Source organism: Lynx canadensis, chromosome E2, assembly GCF_007474595.2.
Source record: "Lynx canadensis isolate LIC74 chromosome E2, mLynCan4.pri.v2, whole genome shotgun sequence".
NCBI classification, from domain to species: Eukaryota; Metazoa; Chordata; class Mammalia; order Carnivora; family Felidae; genus Lynx; species Lynx canadensis.
Window position 1 is genome coordinate 46,642,602 of NC_044317.1, and position 21,800 is coordinate 46,664,401.

General features: G+C 59.1%; 4 protein-coding genes across 8 annotated transcripts; 2 read left to right on the plus strand and 2 right to left on the minus strand.

Annotated features, from left to right (window-relative positions):
• Nucleotides 1-4,950: 4,950 nt before the first annotated feature.
• On the minus strand, nt 4,951-6,940 carry LGALS7 (galectin 7; the record flags this gene model as incomplete). Its single annotated transcript, XM_030297333.1, has 3 exons — nt 4,951-5,157; nt 5,698-5,899; nt 6,672-6,940. Coding segments are annotated over 3 exons (585 nt in total), but the record flags the coding sequence as incomplete, so codon positions are not given.
• Nucleotides 5,892-9,362, plus strand: LOC115502136. Its single transcript, XM_030297334.1, has 2 exons — nt 5,892-8,366; nt 8,951-9,362. Exons 1-2 carry the CDS (start codon nt 7,729-7,731, stop codon nt 9,360-9,362), a joined length of 1,050 nt encoding a protein of 349 aa, XP_030153194.1. The 5' UTR covers nt 5,892-7,728.
• A 3,638-nt stretch (nt 9,363-13,000) lies between these two features.
• LOC115502810 (serine/arginine repetitive matrix protein 1-like) lies at nt 13,001-19,450 on the minus strand. 5 transcript variants are annotated; one of them, XR_003965200.1, is made up of 4 exons: nt 18,916-19,450; nt 17,823-18,031; nt 16,182-17,150; nt 15,440-15,847 (listed from the first exon to the last, which is right to left on the minus strand). XR_003965200.1 is itself a non-coding variant. In XM_030298563.1 (4 exons), the coding sequence occupies exons 1-4, from the start codon at nt 19,076-19,078 to the stop codon at nt 15,711-15,713; spliced, it is 849 nt and encodes a 282-aa protein (XP_030154423.1). In that variant the 5' UTR covers nt 19,079-19,450; the 3' UTR covers nt 15,440-15,710. The 5 variants fall into 5 exon arrangements, 3 of the variants coding, with proteins under 3 accessions (XP_030154423.1, XP_030154424.1, XP_030154422.1); XM_030298563.1 differs by having other exon boundaries at nt 16,811-17,150; XM_030298564.1 differs by having other exon boundaries at nt 15,440-16,641; nt 16,811-17,150.
• LOC115502137 (protein argonaute 14-like) lies at nt 19,378-20,735 on the plus strand. The gene is made up of 4 exons (XM_030297335.1): nt 19,378-19,403; nt 19,447-19,556; nt 19,657-20,241; nt 20,665-20,735. Exons 1-4 carry the CDS (start codon nt 19,378-19,380, stop codon nt 20,733-20,735), a joined length of 792 nt encoding a protein of 263 aa, XP_030153195.1.
• The last annotated feature ends 1,065 nt before the right edge of the window (nt 20,736-21,800 follow it).

Here is a 21,800-nt window from a genome sequence, read left to right on the forward strand (position 1 = left end):
AGCAGGGGAAGGGCAGAAAGAATCCCAAGCACGCTCCTCCTCACAGGATGCGGGGCTTGAACTCACGAACCATGAGATCATGACCTGAGCTGAAGTTGGGCGCTTACCCAACTGAGCCACCCAGGCGCCCTGAAGGTTCACTGGATTCTTACATGCTGTCCAAACAAGGGTGGGGAGTATCTGAAATATTTGAGCCAACATTGCATGTTACCAGTTTCACCAATAACAGCCCATTTTTACACACATTACATTAACTTTTCTTTTTTTAAGTAAACTCTATGCCCAACGTGGGGCTTGAACGCATGACCCTGAGATCAAGGGTCCTTTGCTCTACCGACTGAGCCAGCCAGGGCACCCCCACTAAGTTAATCATTAATAAGCCACTCGACACACAAATGAAAACCCACTTCTAACATTCGTCATGCTAATTAATGGAGTCTCTTGTGTTTCTCAAAGGTAAATAGTTGAAGCTTTTGTAGTAATTGTCTGTCGGACTTTTCACCGCATGCTGGCTATTTTGGAAGTGCGGATTTCGGCTTAGGTCACCTGAGGGTCCCTAGAGCATATCTTAATGACACATGTATTTGTATTGTCCTGTGTCTTAGGTTGAGTTCCTTAGAAGCGGACCCAGAGACAAAGAACTGCCTGTAAAAGGGCTCTTGTGGACCCTGAGGCGATACCCCCAAAAGGAAGTGAGGGGGGCAGGATTGGGCTGAGGGACGACTTGGCTGAGATAAGCCTCAGACAATGCTATGAGGAGACTTGGAGCCGGGGTGGCCACTCTACTGCTTGTCCCCCGTTGAAGCAATGGGATCAGGACCCGTTTTATCTCCCAGGACCATCCAGTCACTGGCAGGGAGGGGCATGACCTTGGGTGAGGCCGTTCTCTGTGACTGAGGGCACATCCAGTGAGGGACACAGCGGAGAGATGTAGCAGCCTGAAGCCCCAGCCTCCTAGCTCTGTCCCTGACCTAGCTCAGGTCATGATCTCACAGTTCGTGAGTGGGATCCTCGCATCGGGCTCTGTGCTGACAGGTCAGAGCCTGGAGCCTGCTTTGAATTCTGTGTCTCCTCCCTCTCTGCCCCTCCCCCACTTGCTCTCTCTCTCTCTCTCTCTCTCTCTCTTAAAATAAATGAAAAACATTTTTAAAAATGCATATAGGGGCGCCTGGGTGGCTCAGTCGGTTAAGCGGCCGACTTCGGCTCAGGTCATGATCTCAGGGTCCGTGAGTTCGAGCCCCGCGTCGGGCTCTGTGCTGACAGCTCAGAGCCTGGAGCCTGTTTCAGATTCTGTGTCTCCCTCTCTCTGACCCTCCCCAGTTCATGCTCTGTCTCTCTCTGTCTCAAAAATAAATAAAACGTTAAAAAAATTTTTTTAAGTAAATAAAAAAAATAAAAATGCATATAATTATAATGCATAGAATATATTATCAGAGCTATGTTAATAGAATTAAATTATGTTGTTATTAAATAAGAAAGAATGACACAGTAAACTAAGTATATAGAAGTTTTTAATACAACAAAGTGAGTGGAAGAAATAATAAACACAAAAGTAAATGTAAGTGAATTAGAGAATCAGAGAAACAATAAAATGGATTCAGGCACTGTTGTATCCTAAAACTTACAAACTATTGTTGAAAGAAATTAAAGAAGACCTCAGTAAATGGGAAGATATCCTATGTTCATGGATCCAAAGACTTCATATTGTTAAGACGACAATACTCCCCAAATTGGTCTACAGTACCTATCAAAATCACAGCTGATTTTGTTTTTCAGAAACTGACAAGGAAATTCTGAAGTTTATCCGGAAAGGGGCACCTGGGTGGCTCAACTGGTCGAGCGTCTGACATCGATCGGCTCAGGTCGTGATCTCGAGGTTCATGAGTTCAAGCCCCACATCGGGCTGCTGTCAGCGGTGGATCCCTCTTCAGATCCTCTCTCCCCCTCTCTCTGCCCTTTTCTCGCTTGTGCTCTCTTACAAATAAATAAACGTTAAAAAGATAGTTTGTATGGAAAAGCAAGGGACTCGATATTAACACAAGTCTGAAAAAGAACAAAGTTAAAGGACTCAAATCACACTAATCAAGATGGTATTATTAGGATAAGGACAGACGTGTAGATAAATGGAATAGATTTGAAGTTCCAGAAAAAAAAAAAAAAAACCACATACATCTATGATCAAATATTGAGAAGTGCGTCAAGACAATACAATGATGAGGGGCGCCTGGGTGGCGCAGTCGGTTAAGCGTCTGACTTCAGCCAGGTCACGATCTCGCGCTCCGGGAGTTCGAGCCCCGCGTCGGGCTCTGGGCTGATGGCTCAGAGCCTGGAGCCTGTTTCCGATTCTGTGTCTCCCTCTCTCTCTGCCCCTCCCCCGTTCATGCTCTGTCTCTCTCTGTCCCAAAAATGAATAAACGTTGAAAAAAAAAAAAAGACAATACAATGATGAAAGAATAGTCTTTTCAACTGGGAATCCATGTGCAGAAGAATGAAGTTGGGCCCCTACTTCACAACATTTTGTATTTTCACAACACAAATTAAATCAAATGGTCTATATATTAAATATATACACATATTTGAACTGGCAAACTTTTTAAGAAATTATTTTCTTTTCTTTTTCTTTTTGAGAGAGAGAGAAAGAGTACAAGCTGGGGAGCGGCAGAGAGAGAGAGAGGGAGACACAGAATCCAAAACAGGCTCCAGGCTCTGAGCTGCCAGCACAGAGCCCGACGCGGCGCTTGAACTCATGAACCGTGAGATCACGACCTGGCCGAAGTCGGACGCTTAACCGACTGAGCCACCCAGGAGCCCCTGAAATGGCAAAAGTTTCTAAGTACAGCACAAACCTCAATTTCTTCCTGAGAATAGATTGCCAACATGCTGCGTTTTCACCTCCAAATACTATAATATGTAATGATACTTTGTATAAACACAAACATTCTCCACTATGCACAAGGTAAGATGGAAGTGAAAACGGGGGGGGGGGCGCCTGGGTGGCTCAGTCGGTTGAGCGCCCGACTTCGGCCTAGGTCATGATCTCGCCATTCCCAAGTTCAAGCCTGGTGTCAGATTTTGTGCTGCCAGCCCAGAGCCTGGAGCCTGTTTCAGATTGTCTCCCTCTGTCTCTCTCTTTCTCTCTGCCCCTCCCCTGCTCATTTTCTGTCTCTCTCTCTCTGAAAAATAAATAAACATTAAAAAAAAAAGAAGTGAATATCAGGAAATTAACACGGATGAATCACCATCATCCAACCTAGTTTACCAGTCGTGCCAACAATGTCTTACTTTTTCACTATACTTTTTGAAATTTGTCCCATATGGGTTGGTACCCAAATTTCCTTTTTTTCTTTCTGTTGTTGTTTTTTTTTAAATTTTAATCCTTATTTATTTTTGAGAGAGAGACAGAGCGGGAGCGGGAGAGGGGCAGAGAGAGAGGGAGACACAGAATCCAAAGCAGCTCCAGGCTCTGAGCTGTCAGCATAGAGCGTGATGCGGGGCTTTAACCCAGGAACCAGGAGATCATGAACTGAGCCGAAGTCCCTCGTTTAAGCGATGGAGCCACCCAGGCTCCCTCAAAAAATTCTTAAACGTTCCAAAATTACACGACACAGACAAATAAAATAAAAATTAGTTCATTTAACAGACAGCCCTGGTGTACCAATGGCTGTAGATATTCTCAGGTCTCCCACTGGGAGAGGAAGAACCACCCAAAATATACAAAGAAGGGGGGCCCAGAAAGAAGAGGGGCTGCTGCAGGTGGAAGATCTCAAGTACAGAAAAAGTTCAGATGCTGAAAGGACTCCAATTCGCCCAGATTTGGAAGCCCCACAAAGTTCTGCATCCTCAGACGAAACCAGGGTAATCCTACCTCCAGTACCGACTGCCAGCGTGGCAACTTCGACAGACGCCGCAAGGAGGCGACGTGTACCTCGCAAGGAAGCCGGCCCGGAAACTACCGGCAAAACCCTCCAGGGGCGTGGCTCCAGACTTGCCCAGACCCGGACCCGAGCCCCAGCCGCAGTGGGGGACCAGCCAGCGCGCCGGGTCTCCATCTCATAATAACGGACCCAGCCTGGCGACTGTCGCATCGCGGAGTCACGACTTCCCTCCACCCATAGCCATTAAGCGATGAGTAGTCACCTTCGACTAGAAAATCGCCTGGCAGTGGGGGTTGACTGGGCGTCTGCGTGAGCGCCCACTACTCAGACCCCCTGGTTGTCACACCGCAGGGCCAGGGCCCGGGGCCATCTGTGAGCACAGGTGGAGAAGAGTGGATGTGGGGCTCGTGAGGCCTGGTTGTGGTGTCCCCCTGCCTCCGCACCGCGCCACACCCCCCACTCGTCCCCACGCAGCTCCTCCGGGAGGTGCCGGTTCAGTGCGCGTCTGCCCCGGGGACACGGGCGGGAGCCTGTCCCCGCTCCGCCACAGCTGGGAGGCCGGCCACGCCCCATCCGCTGCCCCGCCCACCCCCGCCCGAGCCCCCTCCCCGCACCCGAGGCGGGAGAGCGGGCATAGAGGTGAGACGAGGGGGACAGCGGCGCGCGGAGCCCGCACAGGCCCAGGCACCGTCCCCACCATTTCGGGGTCTCAGGGACCAGACGTGCGGGGACTCGTTCGCCCGTTTGCAGACGCAGCGGCTCGGAGCTCCGATGTTCCTCAGAGGGGGCACCGAGGGGAGCTTGAGCCCGCTCCAAACCCCCATCAGCTGTCGCCACCGCACGACCGCCGGGCCGGGCCGGGCCGCCCGGAAAAGCGCCGCTGGACACCAGCCAACGCCCACCCCCACCCGATCGCGACCCTCCGGAGGCGTCCCGGCCACAGACTGCCCTCCGAGGCCGCGGGGCCCCACTCCCGCCCCGGCCGCGGCATCGCTCTGACCCTTCGTCAGCGTCTTCCCCGCTCTGAACCTGCTCTCCGCGTCCAGACGAAGGACACCCGGGCACAGACGGGGCGCACACACGCGGGCTGAAACTTTATTTGCCCTCCCGCGCCCGGGACCCCGGACCCCGGACCCCCGACCCCCGACCCCGCCGCCCGCCCGGAGGCTCAGAAGATCTTCACCGACTGCAGCTGCAGGTCCCCGCCCACCTCCAGGAGGCGCACGCGCGCCGGCGGGATCCGGTAGCGGAAGTGGTGGTACTCCGAGTCGCCGACCACCGCCTGCGGGGCCGAGGGGGGCGGGGCGTCAGGGGCCGCGGGGCCCCGAGTCCCCGGGGGCGAGATGGGCCCCGATGGCCGTACCTCTTGTCGTGGTCCTCACCTGGGCCACCTGTCTGGCGCGGACGCGCGCTTAAGGCGGTGGCTGTTACGGCCCCGCCGGCGGCGTCCACGGCCTCCCTCCGGCCGCTCGCACTGAACGTGGGGAAGGGCCTGGGTGCTGGACGCTGCGCAGCGACCGCTCCCCGCGGACACGCGCGTCCCGGCCCAGTCGCCCAGCCATCCTGGCCCCTGCTCCGGGACACCAGGGCCCCGCTTCCCGCTAGGGGCCACCCACCCTCTGGGCGCTGGGCTCTGGCCTCCCAGTCCCTGCCTTCGGGCACACGAGGGGTTGCGCCACGGGAAGAAGAGGGACGGACCGGACGTGGGCCCCGCCTTGGCCGGGCCTTTGCTCCCCACCTCCACCAAGAGCCTTCCTGGCTTGCCTGGACTGCAGGCGGGCGGGGGTCTGGGCGCCCGCGCCTGTGGGTGGCAGGGACTCACCTTGAACCCTTCTTCGGTGGCGATGAGGAGCACGTCGAAGGGCTGCCCATGCTGGAAGGGAATGCCTGAGCCGCGCTCCTCCCGGCCCCAGGTGCCCTGCTCCAGGCTGTTGAAGACCACCGTGGACTCGTCCAGCCGCGGGTTGAAATGGAGGGCAGCCTCCCCGCCCGGCCCCTCGCCGCACAGCAGGTTCACATAGAACCTGGTAGTGGGGGCAGGGAGGAGAGGATAAAGGTCACAGGCCAAGAAGCACTCTACCAAGATCAGGGACCAATGGTCAGGACTCCCCACCTCCAGGCCGTTCCAATTCATAGGCACCGGAGAACGTCCCACGCCACAGGGGGAAGGGTTGTGGGCTGCTGGCCAGGGACCCACCCTCCAGGGCGTCCAAGAGCTCCAGGGACCCTGGACCCCCATGCACCTAGCGAGGGTCACTATGCTATGGCCCCGGGTGCCCCTCATTTCCAAAGCCTCTAACGTTTGCCGTGGAGTCACGATGCCGATGGCCGGGGTGCTCTCTGTTCCTAGGGCATCCCCCTTGCCAGAGGGCTGGGCACAGCACCACGGGCCCGCACGTTTGCAGGCACCGCAGATTCCCAGGAAGCCTGCCCTTCCCAGACCCGGAAATCCTACGACCGACCGCTTCGGCCTCCCAGGTGCCCAGGGCACCTCCAGGTCGCGGGACTTCTTTCCAGGGTTCCTGGCATTCAGACTGGGAGCCATAGGACTCTAGACGGGAGCCCTGGGATGGCTCTGGAAGCCCCAGATCCCTAGGGAGACGTAGGGACCCCAGCTACACAGTCACGGGACAAGTAAGTGGAGACTTCAGATTCCAGAAGGTCAGCGATGGCCCGGGGAGTCTAAGACCCTGTGGGCCAAGGTGGCTCTGGTGCCCTCGTGTCTGGGCTGCAAGAAGTCCGAGCCAGCTGAGCCTGGACACCTCCCAGCCTTACCTCTGGGGCCTGGGGTCTCACCTGCCGGCCTTTTCCGGGACGACGCCGCGAATCCTCATCACGGTGCCCACCCGGATGCCCTCGGGCAGCGACGTCTTGTGGGGCACGTTCTGCAGGTTCAGCGGCGGGGAGTCCGAGGGAACCGGGGGCGCGGACGAGAGACACACGTGGGTCGGCCCCAGGCAGAAAGCATCCGGGACCCAGATCGGCCGAATCCGTGAGAAGAAAAGGCCCAGAGACCGAGGGGAGAGAGCCAGAGCCAGACCAAGAGTGGGAGAGCCAACCACGAGGGATCAACGGAGAAAGGGAGAATCCAGAGAGGCAGGTGGGAGCGTGGGGATGGGTTGGGTCCCCCCGGGAGCCACAGCCCAGACCCTTGGTAGCACACCCTGGCACCCACTTTGTCCTTCCCGGCGGGACACCTCAGCCAGGCCCAGCCCCTCCCCGAGTCCGGTGCCGCCTTGGGTCCAAGCCCCCCGGGCCCCGACGCCCCCCGAAGGCACTCACAGAGCTTCCCGCCATGGCTGGGATGCTGGGGCGACAGGTGTGGCCGTGGGTATGGCTGCTGGGACCTTAAGTAGAAGCAGAAGCAGGGCGTGGCGGCCCCCGCTGACTCACCCCCAGCCATTTCCACACCCGCCGCCCACACCTGGCACAGACCCTGGCCCTGGGGCCACCCGGCGGCCCAGCGCCTTCTTGCTGGGCCCGGGACTTCCCTCCACTCACTGAGGGTTCCCAGTCCACCGCCCGCCCCCTCCGTTGAGCTAAGAATCCTGAAGACAGTTAAGGATGAACCGCCAAGGACAGAGGGGACCCAGGGGGCCACCATCCATCCCGGCCATGTCCCTGCCGCTTGGCACAGGGGAAAGGGTCTTTGCCCATTTTATCTTGGACATCTGGGGCCCCGAGAGGCCCACCCGGGGCTGGAAGCGGGGGCCCCTCTCTCCCAGGCTGGGACCTGCGCCTTGGGCTGAGGACGCGTCCACTGAAATTCCAGCTCACGCTCCCTCGCGTGACGGTGACCCCGGCAAGGACAACACTGTGCCCGCGGGGCTCCGGGGGGCAGGACGTGTGCCTGATGAGCCGCGTCTCCCGGGGCCTACAGCAGCGGCTGGTACACGGTCTGGGCTCCTCAAGTGCGCCTGAAAGACGAATAAGGAACGACACCAGCGCCTGGTCTGAGGTCCTGGGCGCCTGGCGCACACAGGGCCTCCCCGAGCGCTCACCGCTAGCCGAGCGGGGAAGGGGATCACTCGCCCCCACTTCACAGACCAGGAAACCGAGACTCAGACACGGGAGGCCGTTTGCCCGAAGGCGCACGGCCGGGCAATCCCTGGGTGAGTGTCTCTCTGCCCTTCTCCAACTCTGGCGGGTTCCGCCTTGTTTCTTCTGTCCCTGGGAATGCCCTGGTGTCTCTCCCTGGCCCTCTGGCTCGGACTCTCTCTCCCTCCCGGGTGGCCCTGTCTGCTTCTCTTCCTCAACGCCAGGTCTCCTTCCTCCTCCCAGAATGGCTGCCGCTCTCCCAGCCAGGTTCGGGTCAGGGGAGGCAGAGGGGGGCCGTCCTGGGACCCAGCCGCGCCCTGACCCAGGAGCAGCGACGTGGGATCCTCCACTCAGGCCCACAGCCCAAGATTCCGTAGTCCCAGATTCCAGAAGAAGAATCCAGGATGGGAAGGGTGGGGTCAGAGGGAGAATGCTGAAAGAAGGTTCTGGAAGGTAGGGAAGAGGCAGGGTGGGGCAGCCACCCTGAGCAGAACCCCCTCCCAGCAGCCCAGCAGGCCTCCTGTCCACCCCCACCACCCCCTCCCAGCCTCCACTCCTGCCCCCCACCCCCCACCCTCCAGGGGGAAGAGGCCTGGGGCAGAGACCAGAATGGAAACTCTGGGTGGAGACAACCAGACTCAGAACCTGATCTGCCACCCGACTGTCCCCCAGGCCTCCCAGACTCTCTCCATCCCCACACCACGTGAGGCACCCCGGGGGTGGCAGGGGGCGGCGCAGTTTGGGGGCCAGGACCTCACACAGGGAGGCCGGACAGCTGCGAGGCGGGTGGGGGTGGCTGCAAGCACCCCAGTGTTCAGAGGAGAAGAGGGAGGCAGAGAGTGGGGCACCCTCTCAGCCTAGGTCCCACAGCAGGGAAGCAGCCCGGGGCTGGGGCGGGGTGGGGGGGGGCAGGTGGGGGCAGGGCTGGTCACCAGGACTTCCGGTAGAGAGGACAGGGGGCCCGAGGCCGGGGCACCCACACCCGGGAGCCGGCGTCCCCGAATCGAATCGTGGGCTCCACCTGTCTCGGATCTCAGGTTCGGGCTGTCCCCCTCGGCCGCCTCGCTCTCCACGTGCTCTTGGGGCCCAAGGACTCATCCTTCCCCAGATGTCTTCTTTGGGGCTGGATGTGTCTTCACACGCTGCCCACCTGCAAGTCCAAACTCGACTGTGACTTCGCTGTGGGCCCAAGTGTCAGCAGTCGATCTGTTATCAGTTGATGGCGGGCTCCTTTCTCAGAAGCCAGGCGCGCGCGCACGTGCCGGAGCCCCATTCTCTGGTGTGGATCATCTCTGCATCGGGTCTGGAATAATACTTTCAGGAGCACTGTTTCCATTCCCAGTGAGTCGTGACCGTGCCTGTGTCTCAGTCCTCGTGCTTTTTCCTGAGCGATGCCTCGCATTCCGAAGACGCGCAGGTTGTAACAGAATGAGGGTGGGATTCGAGTAACAGAATGAGGGTGGGATTCGAGAAACGTCCGGACCTGAGCAACCCCCACCCCCACCGAGTTTCCCCGAGCCCCAGAGACAGCCAGCCCCCCTCCGCCCGCCCGGGACGGCGCTGCCAGTCTGGGCGTCCCGTGGCCACCGTGTCATGTGTCCCGGGAGTGGAGAGGGGTGGCCAGCAGGCTGAGTCTGCGGACCTTCGCCCTCCTGCAGGGAACAACTCCGGTGACTGAAAAGTAACCCCGTGTACCCACCGTGCTTGTGGGCATTGAAACCCCCAGGCCCTCTGCCAGGGTCAGCGTGTTGGGGACTTTGGGCCGGTTTTGTACACGGTGAACATCAGTCTGGGGGCCGCTTTGGTTTTATGTTGTTTTGTGGGAAGATTTTGGTTTTGAAGTGATCTCCACGCCCGGCGTGGGGCTGGCACTCCCCACCCAGAGATCCGGGGTCCCAAGCTTCACGGAGCCAGCCAGGCGCCCCGCGGGGCTGCTTTGCTTTTGTAAGTGAACCTTCCAAGGAGGAGAAAGACACTGCTCAAATCTGACTCTTTCTTAAGCCTCGAATCCACTGGAAACTTACACTTCTATTTCTGGATAGAATACATTTCCCCAACCCCATCACCGCGGAGGGAAGCATTTTCTGTCATGTTTGCTTCCATTGATAAACTGAGGTCGTTAAACTCTCTTATGTATTTTCAACCGCATGTGGGATTTACCGTGTTTTTTGTGTTGAAGTTTATTTATTTATTTTGAGAGATGGAGAAAGAGAGAGGGAGGTATGGAGAGCAAGAGGGACACAGAGAATCCCAAGCACTGTCCGTGAGGAGCTGGGTGTGGGGCTGGAACCCATGAACCTTGAGATCGTGACCTGAGCCGAAATCCAGAGTTGGGTGCTTAACCGACTGAGCCAGCCAGGTGCCCCCCACCACGTATTAAATTTGAAGTGTTTCCCATCGTCCACTCAGTTCTTCCAAGTAATAAGGGATCGTGGTCCGTTTCCACGCCTGAGGTGGGAGTCCAGTGACCTGTTCTTTCCACCTTTCCTTCTTTCCTCCCCTCCCTCCCTTCACCTCCCCTCCCCTCCCCTCCCTTCCCTTTGCTCTCCTTCCTTGGCTGAGGGATTGGGCCATCAGGTGGGGGGACAGGTGCTGCCTCTTGGTGGGGGGAGGGATGGGGCAGGATAGCAGCTGGCCAAGGGGAGGGGACGCTCTTCCAGCTGCTGTCGTGTCAGAGGGAGTGAGTGAGGAGGGCGCTCAGAAGGGGGTGGTCCTCAGGACCTAGGGTGGGGGTGAGGGGAGAGGGGCGGCTGGACCTTGGGAACCCAGCCCCAGCAGGGGAGTCGGAGGTGTCTGTGCTGGGGAGGAAAGGGTCCCTGCGGGAGTGACTGCAGGGTGGGTTTCCACCACAGAAGGCGAGTCTCTTCTGTGACATTCAGAGGGAAGAGTTCTAGTGTGGAAAGGGGAAAATGACCATGAACCTGACTGGCGGTATTTCATGAGGGGTTTTGGAGGGTGGGGGTGGGGTGGGGGGTTTGCGTCTCCTTAAAATCTTTTTTATTACGTTAAAATATAAAAATATGGGTGACTCAGTCGGTTGAGCGTCAGACACTTGGTTTCTGCTCAGGTCATATCTAGGGTCATGGGATCGAGCCTTGGTGCTGAGCACGGAGCCTGCTTAAGATGTTCTCTGTCTCTCCCTCTGCCCTCTCCCCTGCTTGTGCGCTCTCTCTAAAGTAAATAAAATAAAATATATACGTGTGGTATCTAAATGGGTTGTCTCTCGATCAGATGGGGGTCCCCAAACATGGGTGAGGATCACGTGGAAGCCAGTGGCATGGAGGTGAAAGGATTCACCTGAGGCGGAACAAAGGCGACGGAAGTTTATTGAACAGGCCCCAAGGGAGCAGCGGTCAGGACAGCAGAGGAGAGGCTGTCTGCAAGGAGGCAGTGGGCGGGGGGCGTATTTAAAGCGAGAAGGTGAGGAGGTGTGAGGAAGTGTGAATTTTCCCTTTTTTTAATTAAAAAAATTGTTTTTATATTTTGAGAGAGAGAGAGAGAGAGAACACGCGGGTGCTTGCACATTAGCACGGAGGGGCAGAGAAAGAGGGAGACACAGAATCCCAAGCAGGCTCCAGGCTCTGAGCTGCCAGCACAGAGCCCTATGCAGGGCTTGAACCCACAAACGAACGGTGAGATCATGACCTGAGCCCAAACCAAGAGTCGGGCGCTGAACCCCCCTCCCGCCCATGCCGGGCGCCCCACCATGTTAACCATTTTTCCCGTGTCCAGTTCAGTGGCACAAAATACATTCACACTGTTGTGTCGCCGCCCCCACCATCCGTCTCCAGAACTCTCTTCATCTTGCAAACCTGTAACTGGACCCGCTAAACACTAACTGCCCGGCTCCCCGGCCCCCCACCCCCCACTCCACCCCCCCTCCTACTTTGTGTCTCTATGAATTTGACCAGGGGCCAGGTAGGAATGCAGCCTTTGCCCGTCTGTGACTGGTGAGTATTCTACACCCAAAGCGAAAGAAATACGGATGTAGAAACGTGTTTGTTGAAGGGTGCGAAACGTGCCACCCCCAAATATGCCCTTTTAGCATAAGGATTATTTTGAACTAATAGCCCTTGCGAAACAGCAGAAGAAGGGCTTTCTACCCTCCCATTTGCTGCCTGAAAACAGGAGATAAAAACTCTCACGTGACAGATACCTACCCTGGGCCAGTAGGAGAGTGACATTCTCATCCTAAGTTGAGACCCAGAGAATTTGATGCAAACAGGCCCTGTGAAAGTGATTCCAAGCGTCCCGCGTAACGGCTGGGTTACTTCTCCACAGTTGCCTCTGTCCTTCAACTTAATATAAAAGCACGTGCGCTCAGCCATCCCCTCGAGGCTTCATTTCCTGCTGAGGGCTCTAGTGTGACGTAAAACTTAGGTGACCTGTCCGCCTGATACATCAGTTCAAGTCTCGGGCCCAGCGGGAACACTCCTTGGAGGGCAGAGGTCCCGTGTTGCCTCCCCTCCGATGGATAGATACGTGTCTGCGTTCATACATCCCCTACCTTGTCCTCCTGACAAGGCCTGGGAGCGGAGCCCGTGCCCAGATCTTGGTTCCTAAGGACTGCACCTTTCTCTGCGAAAGAAATGTGTAGAAAAGGCTGTCTCCAAGGCTCAAATGGGAAGGCATGAGGTGTGCCAGGGATGAAGTTTTGGGGTGACGGGGGGCTCGTGGGGTCCCGAGCCGACAGCCAAGAAAGAATTCTCGAAGAGGTCTTTGGTGCAAAAAGGTGATTTTATTAAAGCACGGGGACAGGACCCGTGGGCCGCTGCAGATGTGGGGGGGGTGACTGTTTTACGGGGTGGGGGGCGGGTAGATAAAGTCAAGAGAGTTTCCAAAGAGGCTTCCACATGCTTACAGTCTTACTGGAGGCCTACCTATTGTCAATCTAAGGCTGTTTTTCCCTCTAGCAAAGCATTAACATTAAGACAGTAGGAAGTTCAGGGTCCCCTGGGTGGCTCAGTTGGTTAAGCAGCCAGGCTCAAGTCGTGATCTCCGTTTGTGAGTTCAAGCCCTGCGATGGGCTCTATGCTGACAGCTTAGAGCCTGGAGCCTGCTTTGGATTCTGTGTCTTCCTCCCCCATTTCCCCCCCCTTCTCAAAAATAAACATTAAAAAAACAAAAAAGGACTGTAAGGAGTTCCTGGACTTTAGGCAGGATGGGATTGCCTGTTTCTTATAAACTGGTGGAGACTCTTCCCAGTTTAACCATTTGTTTTTTTTGTCCTTTCCTGTTTTTGGGTAGTGGAGAGTGTGCAAGGAGTATCACACATATCCCCCCCGGGGGGGGTGCTGTTAACCGGCACCTTGCCCTCAGCTTGCCCCACACCCCCTCATCGCCTGGAACAGCTTCCTGGGTCGGGAAAGGAGGAAGCGTTCACGGCACTGGGGCTCCTTGGACAGCCCCATGAGTCAATGGGTCCATACTGATGTGGTCTTACTCTGTCGGGGCTGCTATAACAAAAATCCCACCCACCGGCAGCTTACAAACATCAGGAATTTATTTCTCGTGGTTCCGGAGGCTGGGAAGTCCACGATCACGGCGCCAGCATATCGGGTGTCTGGTGTGAACCTGATTCCTGGTTCATAGATGGATCCTTCTTGCTTTGTCCTCACATGGCTGCAGGGACAAAGGAGCTCTCTGGGGTCCCTTTAGAAGAACACCAACCCCTACTCACCAGGGCTCAGCCTCCGTGACCTCATGTTCTCCCAAAGGCCCCATCTCCAAATACCATTCCCCTGGGGACGCGGTTTCACCAAGGGAATCTGGGGGCCACAAACATTCAGTCTATAGCAGATGTGCAGGAGGAAACGATAGAAATGATCAAAGTTTGCTGAAGAACGTGAGCTTTGCAAAATTTCCAGGCGCTTCCCACAAAATGCTTACTGATGACAAAGGACAAATGGGTAACTTTACGGTGGGGAGGGGAAGCCGGGGAGGTTCCGCTAGTCACGTGATCCAAGACCACTCACCAGCGATGGGACACGCGAGGGGCGAGGCAGCTGGAGGAGGCAGGCGCTGTCGCTTCTGTGGCTCTTCAGCCAACAGTGCCTAACCTGTAGCTGGCCACCAGGGGACATCCGCCTCCAAGCTTCTCAAGTGTCAAGGTCTTGAAACACAAAGGAAGACTGAGGAGCCATTTCAAACTGAAGGCCAAGGAAACCAAGAAAGCCTGACGCCAAATCAAAGCCACGTTCTGATTTCTCCTCTCCCATCCGCCCCCCACCCTGGTCCCCCCCCCACCTTGGACCACCCTCTCCAAGCACCCTCCTCACCCATTCCCTCTGACACCACAGTGGAATCGCACCCCCTCATCCCACTAGGGCCACCCAGATCCCCACCCACAAGAAGCAGGGCTGTCCCACCTGAAAGACTCTAGGACCCAATCCTTCAGGTAGGCAAAGGGAGAGGAAGGGAGGCAGGGAAGGGGAAGAGAGGAAGGGAGGGGAGGAGAGGAGAGAGGAGAGGAGTGGAGGGAAAGAGAGGGAAAGGGAGAGGAGGGGAAGGGAGGGGAATGGAAATGAAGAGAGTGGCCAGAGGGGATGGAGGGAAGGGAAGGAAAGGGGAGGAGAGGGGAGGAGAGGGGAGGAGCCGAAAAAGGTAGGGGAGGGAGGGGGGGAGGAGAAGGAAAGTGGGGGAAGACTGGAGGGGAAGGTAGGGAGAGAAGGAAGGAGGGAGGGAGGGAGGAGGCAAAGGTGGAAGAGGAGGGAGCAAGTCCCTGCACTGCTAAATCCGGTGTGAAGTGAAAAATTACTTATGGCTTAGAAGAATTTATGGACAATGGAAAAACTTAAAACGTAACACAAGCTAAAGTCCCACATGCGGCTGAAAATACGTAAGAGAGTTTAACGACCTCAGTTTATCAATGGAAGCAAGCATGACAGAAAATGCTTCCCTCCGCGGTGATGGGGTTGGGGAAATGTATTCTATCCAGAAATAGAAGTGTAAGTTTCCAGTGGATTCGAGGCTTAAGAAAGAGTCAGATTTGAGCAGTGTCTTTCTCCTCCTTGGAAGGTTCACTTACAAAAGCAAAGCAGCCCCGCGGGGCGCCTGGCTGGCTCCGTGAAGCTTGGGACCCCGGATCTCTGGGTGGGGAGTGCCAGCCCCACGCCGGGCGTGGAGATCACTTCAAAACCAAAATCTTCCCACAAAACAACATAAAACCAAAGCGGCCCCCAGACTGATGTTCACCGTGTACAAAACCGGCCCAAAGTCCCCAACACGCTGACCCTGGCAGAGGGCCTGGGGGTTTCAATGCCCACAAGCACGGTGGGTACACGGGGTTACTTTTCAGTCACCGGAGTTGTTCCCTGCAGGAGGGCGAAGGTCCGCAGACTCAGCCTGCTGGCCACCCCTCTCCACTCCCGGGACACATGACACGGTGGCCACGGGACGCCCAGACTGGCAGCGCCGTCCCGGGCGGGCGGAGGGGGGCTGGCTGTCTCTGGGGCTCGGGGAAACTCGGTGGGGGTGGGGGTTGCTCAGGTCCGGACGTTTCTCGAATCCCACCCTCATTCTGTTACTCGAATCCCACCCTCATTCTGTTACAACCTGCGCGTCTTCGGAATGCGAGGCATCGCTCAGGAAAAAGCACGAGGACTGAGACACAGGCACGGTCACGACTCACTGGGAATGGAAACAGTGCTCCTGAAAGTATTATTCCAGACCCGATGCAGAGATGATCCACACCAGAGAATGGGGCTCCGGCACGTGCGCGCGCGCCTGGCTTCTGAGAAAGGAGCCCGCCATCAACTGATAACAGATCGACTGCTGACACTTGGGCCCACAGCGAAGTCACAGTCGAGTTTGGACTTGCAGGTGGGCAGCGTGTGAAGACACATCCAGCCCCAAAGAAGACATCTGGGGAAGGATGAGTCCTTGGGCCCCAAGAGCACGTGGAGAGCGAGGCGGCCGAGGGGGACAGCCCGAACCTGAGATCCGAGACAGGTGGAGCCCACGATTCGATTCGGGGACGCCGGCTCCCGGGTGTGGGTGCCCCGGCCTCGGGCCCCCTGTCCTCTCTACCGGAAGTCCTGGTGACCAGCCCTGCCCCCACCTGCCCCCCCCCACCCCGCCCCAGCCCCGGGCTGCTTCCCTGCTGTGGGACCTAGGCTGAGAGGGTGCCCCACTCTCTGCCTCCCTCTTCTCCTCTGAACACTGGGGTGCTTGCAGCCACCCCCACCCGCCTCGCAGCTGTCCGGCCTCCCTGTGTGAGGTCCTGGCCCCCAAACTGCGCCGCCCCCTGCCACCCCCGGGGTGCCTCACGTGGTGTGGGGATGGAGAGAGTCTGGGAGGCCTGGGGGACAGTCGGGTGGCAGATCAGGTTCTGAGTCTGGTTGTCTCCACCCAGAGTTTCCATTCTGGTCTCTGCCCCAGGCCTCTTCCCCCTGGAGGGTGGGGGGTGGGGGGCAGGAGTGGAGGCTGGGAGGGGGTGGTGGGGGTGGACAGGAGGCCTGCTGGGCTGCTGGGAGGGGGTTCTGCTCAGGGTGGCTGCCCCACCCTGCCTCTTCCCTACCTTCCAGAACCTTCTTTCAGCATTCTCCCTCTGACCCCACCCTTCCCATCCTGGATTCTTCTTCTGGAATCTGGGACTACGGAATCTTGGGCTGTGGGCCTGAGTGGAGGATCCCACGTCGCTGCTCCTGGGTCAGGGCGCGGCTGGGTCCCAGGACGGCCCCCCTCTGCCTCCCCTGACCCGAACCTGGCTGGGAGAGCGGCAGCCATTCTGGGAGGAGGAAGGAGACCTGGCGTTGAGGAAGAGAAGCAGACAGGGCCACCCGGGAGGGAGAGAGAGTCCGAGCCAGAGGGCCAGGGAGAGACACCAGGGCATTCCCAGGGACAGAAGAAACAAGGCGGAACCCGCCAGAGTTGGAGAAGGGCAGAGAGACACTCACCCAGGGATTGCCCGGCCGTGCGCCTTCGGGCAAACGGCCTCCCGTGTCTGAGTCTCGGTTTCCTGGTCTGTGAAGTGGGGGCGAGTGATCCCCTTCCCCGCTCGGCTAGCGGTGAGCGCTCGGGGAGGCCCTGTGTGCGCCAGGCGCCCAGGACCTCAGACCAGGCGCTGGTGTCGTTCCTTATTCGTCTTTCAGGCGCACTTGAGGAGCCCAGACCGTGTACCAGCCGCTGCTGTAGGCCCCGGGAGACGCGGCTCATCAGGCACACGTCCTGCCCCCCGGAGCCCCGCGGGCACAGTGTTGTCCTTGCCGGGGTCACCGTCACGCGAGGGAGCGTGAGCTGGAATTTCAGTGGACGCGTCCTCAGCCCAAGGCGCAGGTCCCAGCCTGGGAGAGAGGGGCCCCCGCTTCCAGCCCCGGGTGGGCCTCTCGGGGCCCCAGATGTCCAAGATAAAATGGGCAAAGACCCTTTCCCCTGTGCCAAGCGGCAGGGACATGGCCGGGATGGATGGTGGCCCCCTGGGTCCCCTCTGTCCTTGGCGGTTCATCCTTAACTGTCTTCAGGATTCTTAGCTCAACGGAGGGGGCGGGCGGTGGACTGGGAACCCTCAGTGAGTGGAGGGAAGTCCCGGGCCCAGCAAGAAGGCGCTGGGCCGCCGGGTGGCCCCAGGGCCAGGGTCTGTGCCAGGTGTGGGCGGCGGGTGTGGAAATGGCTGGGGGTGAGTCAGCGGGGGCCGCCACGCCCTGCTTCTGCTTCTACTTAAGGTCCCAGCAGCCATACCCACGGCCACACCTGTCGCCCCAGCATCCCAGCCATGGCGGGAAGCTCTGTGAGTGCCTTCGGGGGGCGTCGGGGCCCGGGGGGCTTGGACCCAAGGCGGCACCGGACTCGGGGAGGGGCTGGGCCTGGCTGAGGTGTCCCGCCGGGAAGGACAAAGTGGGTGCCAGGGTGTGCTACCAAGGGTCTGGGCTGTGGCTCCCGGGGGGACCCAACCCATCCCCACGCTCCCACCTGCCTCTCTGGATTCTCCCTTTCTCCGTTGATCCCTCGTGGTTGGCTCTCCCACTCTTGGTCTGGCTCTGGCTCTCTCCCCTCGGTCTCTGGGCCTTTTCTTCTCACGGATTCGGCCGATCTGGGTCCCGGATGCTTTCTGCCTGGGGCCGACCCACGTGTGTCTCTCGTCCGCGCCCCCGGTTCCCTCGGACTCCCCGCCGCTGAACCTGCAGAACGTGCCCCACAAGACGTCGCTGCCCGAGGGCATCCGGGTGGGCACCGTGATGAGGATTCGCGGCGTCGTCCCGGAAAAGGCCGGCAGGTGAGACCCCAGGCCCCAGAGGTAAGGCTGGGAGGTGTCCAGGCTCAGCTGGCTCGGACTTCTTGCAGCCCAGACACGAGGGCACCAGAGCCACCTTGGCCCACAGGGTCTTAGACTCCCCGGGCCATCGCTGACCTTCTGGAATCTGAAGTCTCCACTTACTTGTCCCGTGACTGTGTAGCTGGGGTCCCTACGTCTCCCTAGGGATCTGGGGCTTCCAGAGCCATCCCAGGGCTCCCGTCTAGAGTCCTATGGCTCCCAGTCTGAATGCCAGGAACCCTGGAAAGAAGTCCCGCGACCTGGAGGTGCCCTGGGCACCTGGGAGGCCGAAGCGGTCGGTCGTAGGATTTCCGGGTCTGGGAAGGGCAGGCTTCCTGGGAATCTGCGGTGCCTGCAAACGTGCGGGCCCGTGGTGCTGTGCCCAGCCCTCTGGCAAGGGGGATGCCCTAGGAACAGAGAGCACCCCGGCCATCGGCATCGTGACTCCACGGCAAACGTTAGAGGCTTTGGAAATGAGGGGCACCCGGGGCCATAGCATAGTGACCCTCGCTAGGTGCATGGGGGTCCAGGGTCCCTGGAGCTCTTGGACGCCCTGGAGGGTGGGTCCCTGGCCAGCAGCCCACAACCCTTCCCCCTGTGGCGTGGGACGTTCTCCGGTGCCTATGAATTGGAACGGCCTGGAGGTGGGGAGTCCTGACCATTGGTCCCTGATCTTGGTAGAGTGCTTCTTGGCCTGTGACCTTTATCCTCTCCTCCCTGCCCCCACTACCAGGTTCTATGTGAACCTGCTGTGCGGCGAGGGGCCGGGCGGGGAGGCTGCCCTCCATTTCAACCCGCGGCTGGACGAGTCCACGGTGGTCTTCAACAGCCTGGAGCAGGGCACCTGGGGCCGGGAGGAGCGCGGCTCAGGCATTCCCTTCCAGCATGGGCAGCCCTTCGACGTGCTCCTCATCGCCACCGAAGAAGGGTTCAAGGTGAGTCCCTGCCACCCACAGGCGCGGGCGCCCAGACCCCCGCCCGCCTGCAGTCCAGGCAAGCCAGGAAGGCTCTTGGTGGAGGTGGGGAGCAAAGGCCCGGCCAAGGCGGGGCCCACGTCCGGTCCGTCCCTCTTCTTCCCGTGGCGCAACCCCACGTGTGCCCGAAGGCAGGGGTGTGGCCGTGGCAGGGACCGGGTGGCCAGAGCCCAGCGCCCAGAGGGTGGGTGGCCCCTAGCGGGAAGCGGGGCCCTGGTGTCCCGGAGCAGGGGTCAGGATGGCTGGGCGACTGGGCCGGGACGCGCGTGTCCGCGGGGAGGGTCGCTGCGCAGCGTCCAGCACCCAGGCCCTTCCCCACGTTCAGTGCGAGCGGCCGGAGGGAGGCCGTGGACGCCGCCGGCGGGGCCGTAACAGCCACCGCCTTAAGCGCGCGTCCGCGCCAGACAGGTGGCCCAGGTGAGGACCACGACAAGAGGTACGGCCATCGGGGCCCATCTCGCCCCCGGGGACTCGGGGCCCCGCGGCCCCTGACGCCCCGCCCCCCTCGGCCCCTCAGGCGGTGGTCGGCGACTCGGAGTACCACCACTTCCGCTACCGGATCCCGCCGGCGCGCGTGCGCCTCCTGGAGGTGGGCGGGGACCTGCAGCTGCAGTCGGTGAAGATCTTCTGAGCCTCCGGGCGGGCGGCGGGGTCGGGGGTCGGGGGTCCGGGGTCCGGGGTCCCGGGCGCGGGAGGGCAAATAAAGTTTCAGCCCGCGTGTGTGCGCCCCGTCTGTGCCCGGGTGTCCTTCGTCTGGACGCGGAGAGCAGGTTCAGAGCGGGGAAGACGCTGACGAAGGGTCAGAGCGATGCCGCGGCCGGGGCGGGAGTGGGGCCCCGCGGCCTCGGAGGGCAGTCTGTGGCCGGGACGCCTCCGGAGGGTCGCGATCGGGTGGGGGTGGGCGTTGGCTGGTGTCCAGCGGCGCTTTTCCGGGCGGCCCGGCCCGGCCCGGCGGTCGTGCGGTGGCGACAGCTGATGGGGGTTTGGAGCGGGCTCAAGCTCCCCTCGGTGCCCCCTCTGAGGAACATCGGAGCTCCGAGCTGCTGCGTCTGCAAACGGGCGAACGAGTCTCCGCACGTCTGGTCCCTGAGACCCCGAAATGGTGGGGACGGTGCCTGGGCCTGTGCCGGCTCCCGCGCCGCAACCCCCCTCGTCTCACCTCTGCCCCAGCTCTCCCGCCTGGGGTGCGGGGAGCGGGCCTGGGCGGGGTGGGCGGGGCAGCGGATGGGGCGTCGCCGGCCTCCCAGCTGTGGCGGAGCGGGGACAGGCTCCCGCCCGTGTCCCCAGGGCAGACGCGCACTGAACCGGCACCTCCCGGAGGAATTGCGTGGGGACGAGTGGGGGGGGGGCGCGGTGGGGAGGCAGGGGGATACCGCGACCAGTCCTCTGGTTCTCTGCGCGCTCACGAGCCCCCTTCCCACCTTTCTTTCTACCTGTGCCCCTGGCCCTGCCCGAGTGACAACCAAGGAGTCGCCCGCAGTCGGTGCATTTCTGGTCTTGGCCTGTCTGAGTCGCCACCCTGCAGGACCCGTCTCCCTCAGCCGTGGGAAGGAGCCCCGCCGGGTGGCAGCGCTCCAGCGTCGCATGATAGGCTAGGATCCAGAGCCCGGGACAATCCCCACCCACGCCCCAGGCGGGCTGTCCCACGCTTCGAGCCCGCCCCAGAAGTGACAGACCTCCCTTTCCCTGGGCCGCTGAGGGCTTTGCAGTCATCACAGGCAGAGGACCGTTCCTGACCTGACAGGAAGCAGAGCGTAGGGTCTGAGCCTTTTCAGGACCCATTTTCTGCCCCTGAGATCCTTCCGGGGAAACCACCCTCCCCATACCGAGCCCTTGAGACTGTCTCTCTGGGTGGGCGGTGTAAGGAAGGGTCCCCTCTTGCAGTGGTGGACCTGAGAAAGTCTGAATTCCCCTCGTTCCCCAGGGCTCATTGTTGAATGACTTAGCATTCATTTTTATTTGCCAATGTCAAGTAGTTGTAATTAACAAAAGTGTTTCTAGAGATAACACATGGGTAGGGTGTAAATTTCCACAGATAGCAGTGGAGAGAAATTGTAGTTATTGGCACAACTGTCAAAGGTGGTCCGAGGGGTGCCTCAGTGGCTCAGGTAGTTAAGTGTCTGACTTGGGCTCAGGTCATGATCTCGCAGTTCAGGGAGTTCAATTCTTCCCCACCCCCCTCAAGCTCTGTCCTGACTGCTCAGAGCCTGGAGCTTGCAGCCCGCTTCCGATTCTGTGTCTCCCTCTCTGTCTGGCCCTCCCTGGTTCGTGCTCTATCTCTCAAAAATAAATAAACATTAAAAAAAAAAAAAAGGTGGTTGGGGTCCCCGGATTAGATGGTAGTGATCTATCCCTGTTAATTTCTTGATTTTCACCTTTGCCTTAAAGTGGACAATCAGGAGAATGTTCTTGTTTGTGGAAAATACACAATAGAGTGTTTGAAGGTGATCAGGAAACATGTTGTCAACATATTCTGGAATGGGTGGTAGGAAAAAAAAATATTTTAATTCTGTATGCCAGACAGAAAAGAGTCTACTCCATTTTTTTTTAAGTTTATTTATTTATTTTGAGAGAGACAGAGAGAGACAGAAACAGAGAGGGCATGAGTGGGGGAGGAGCAGAGAGAGGGAAAGAATCCCAAGCAGGATCCTGGCTGTCAGC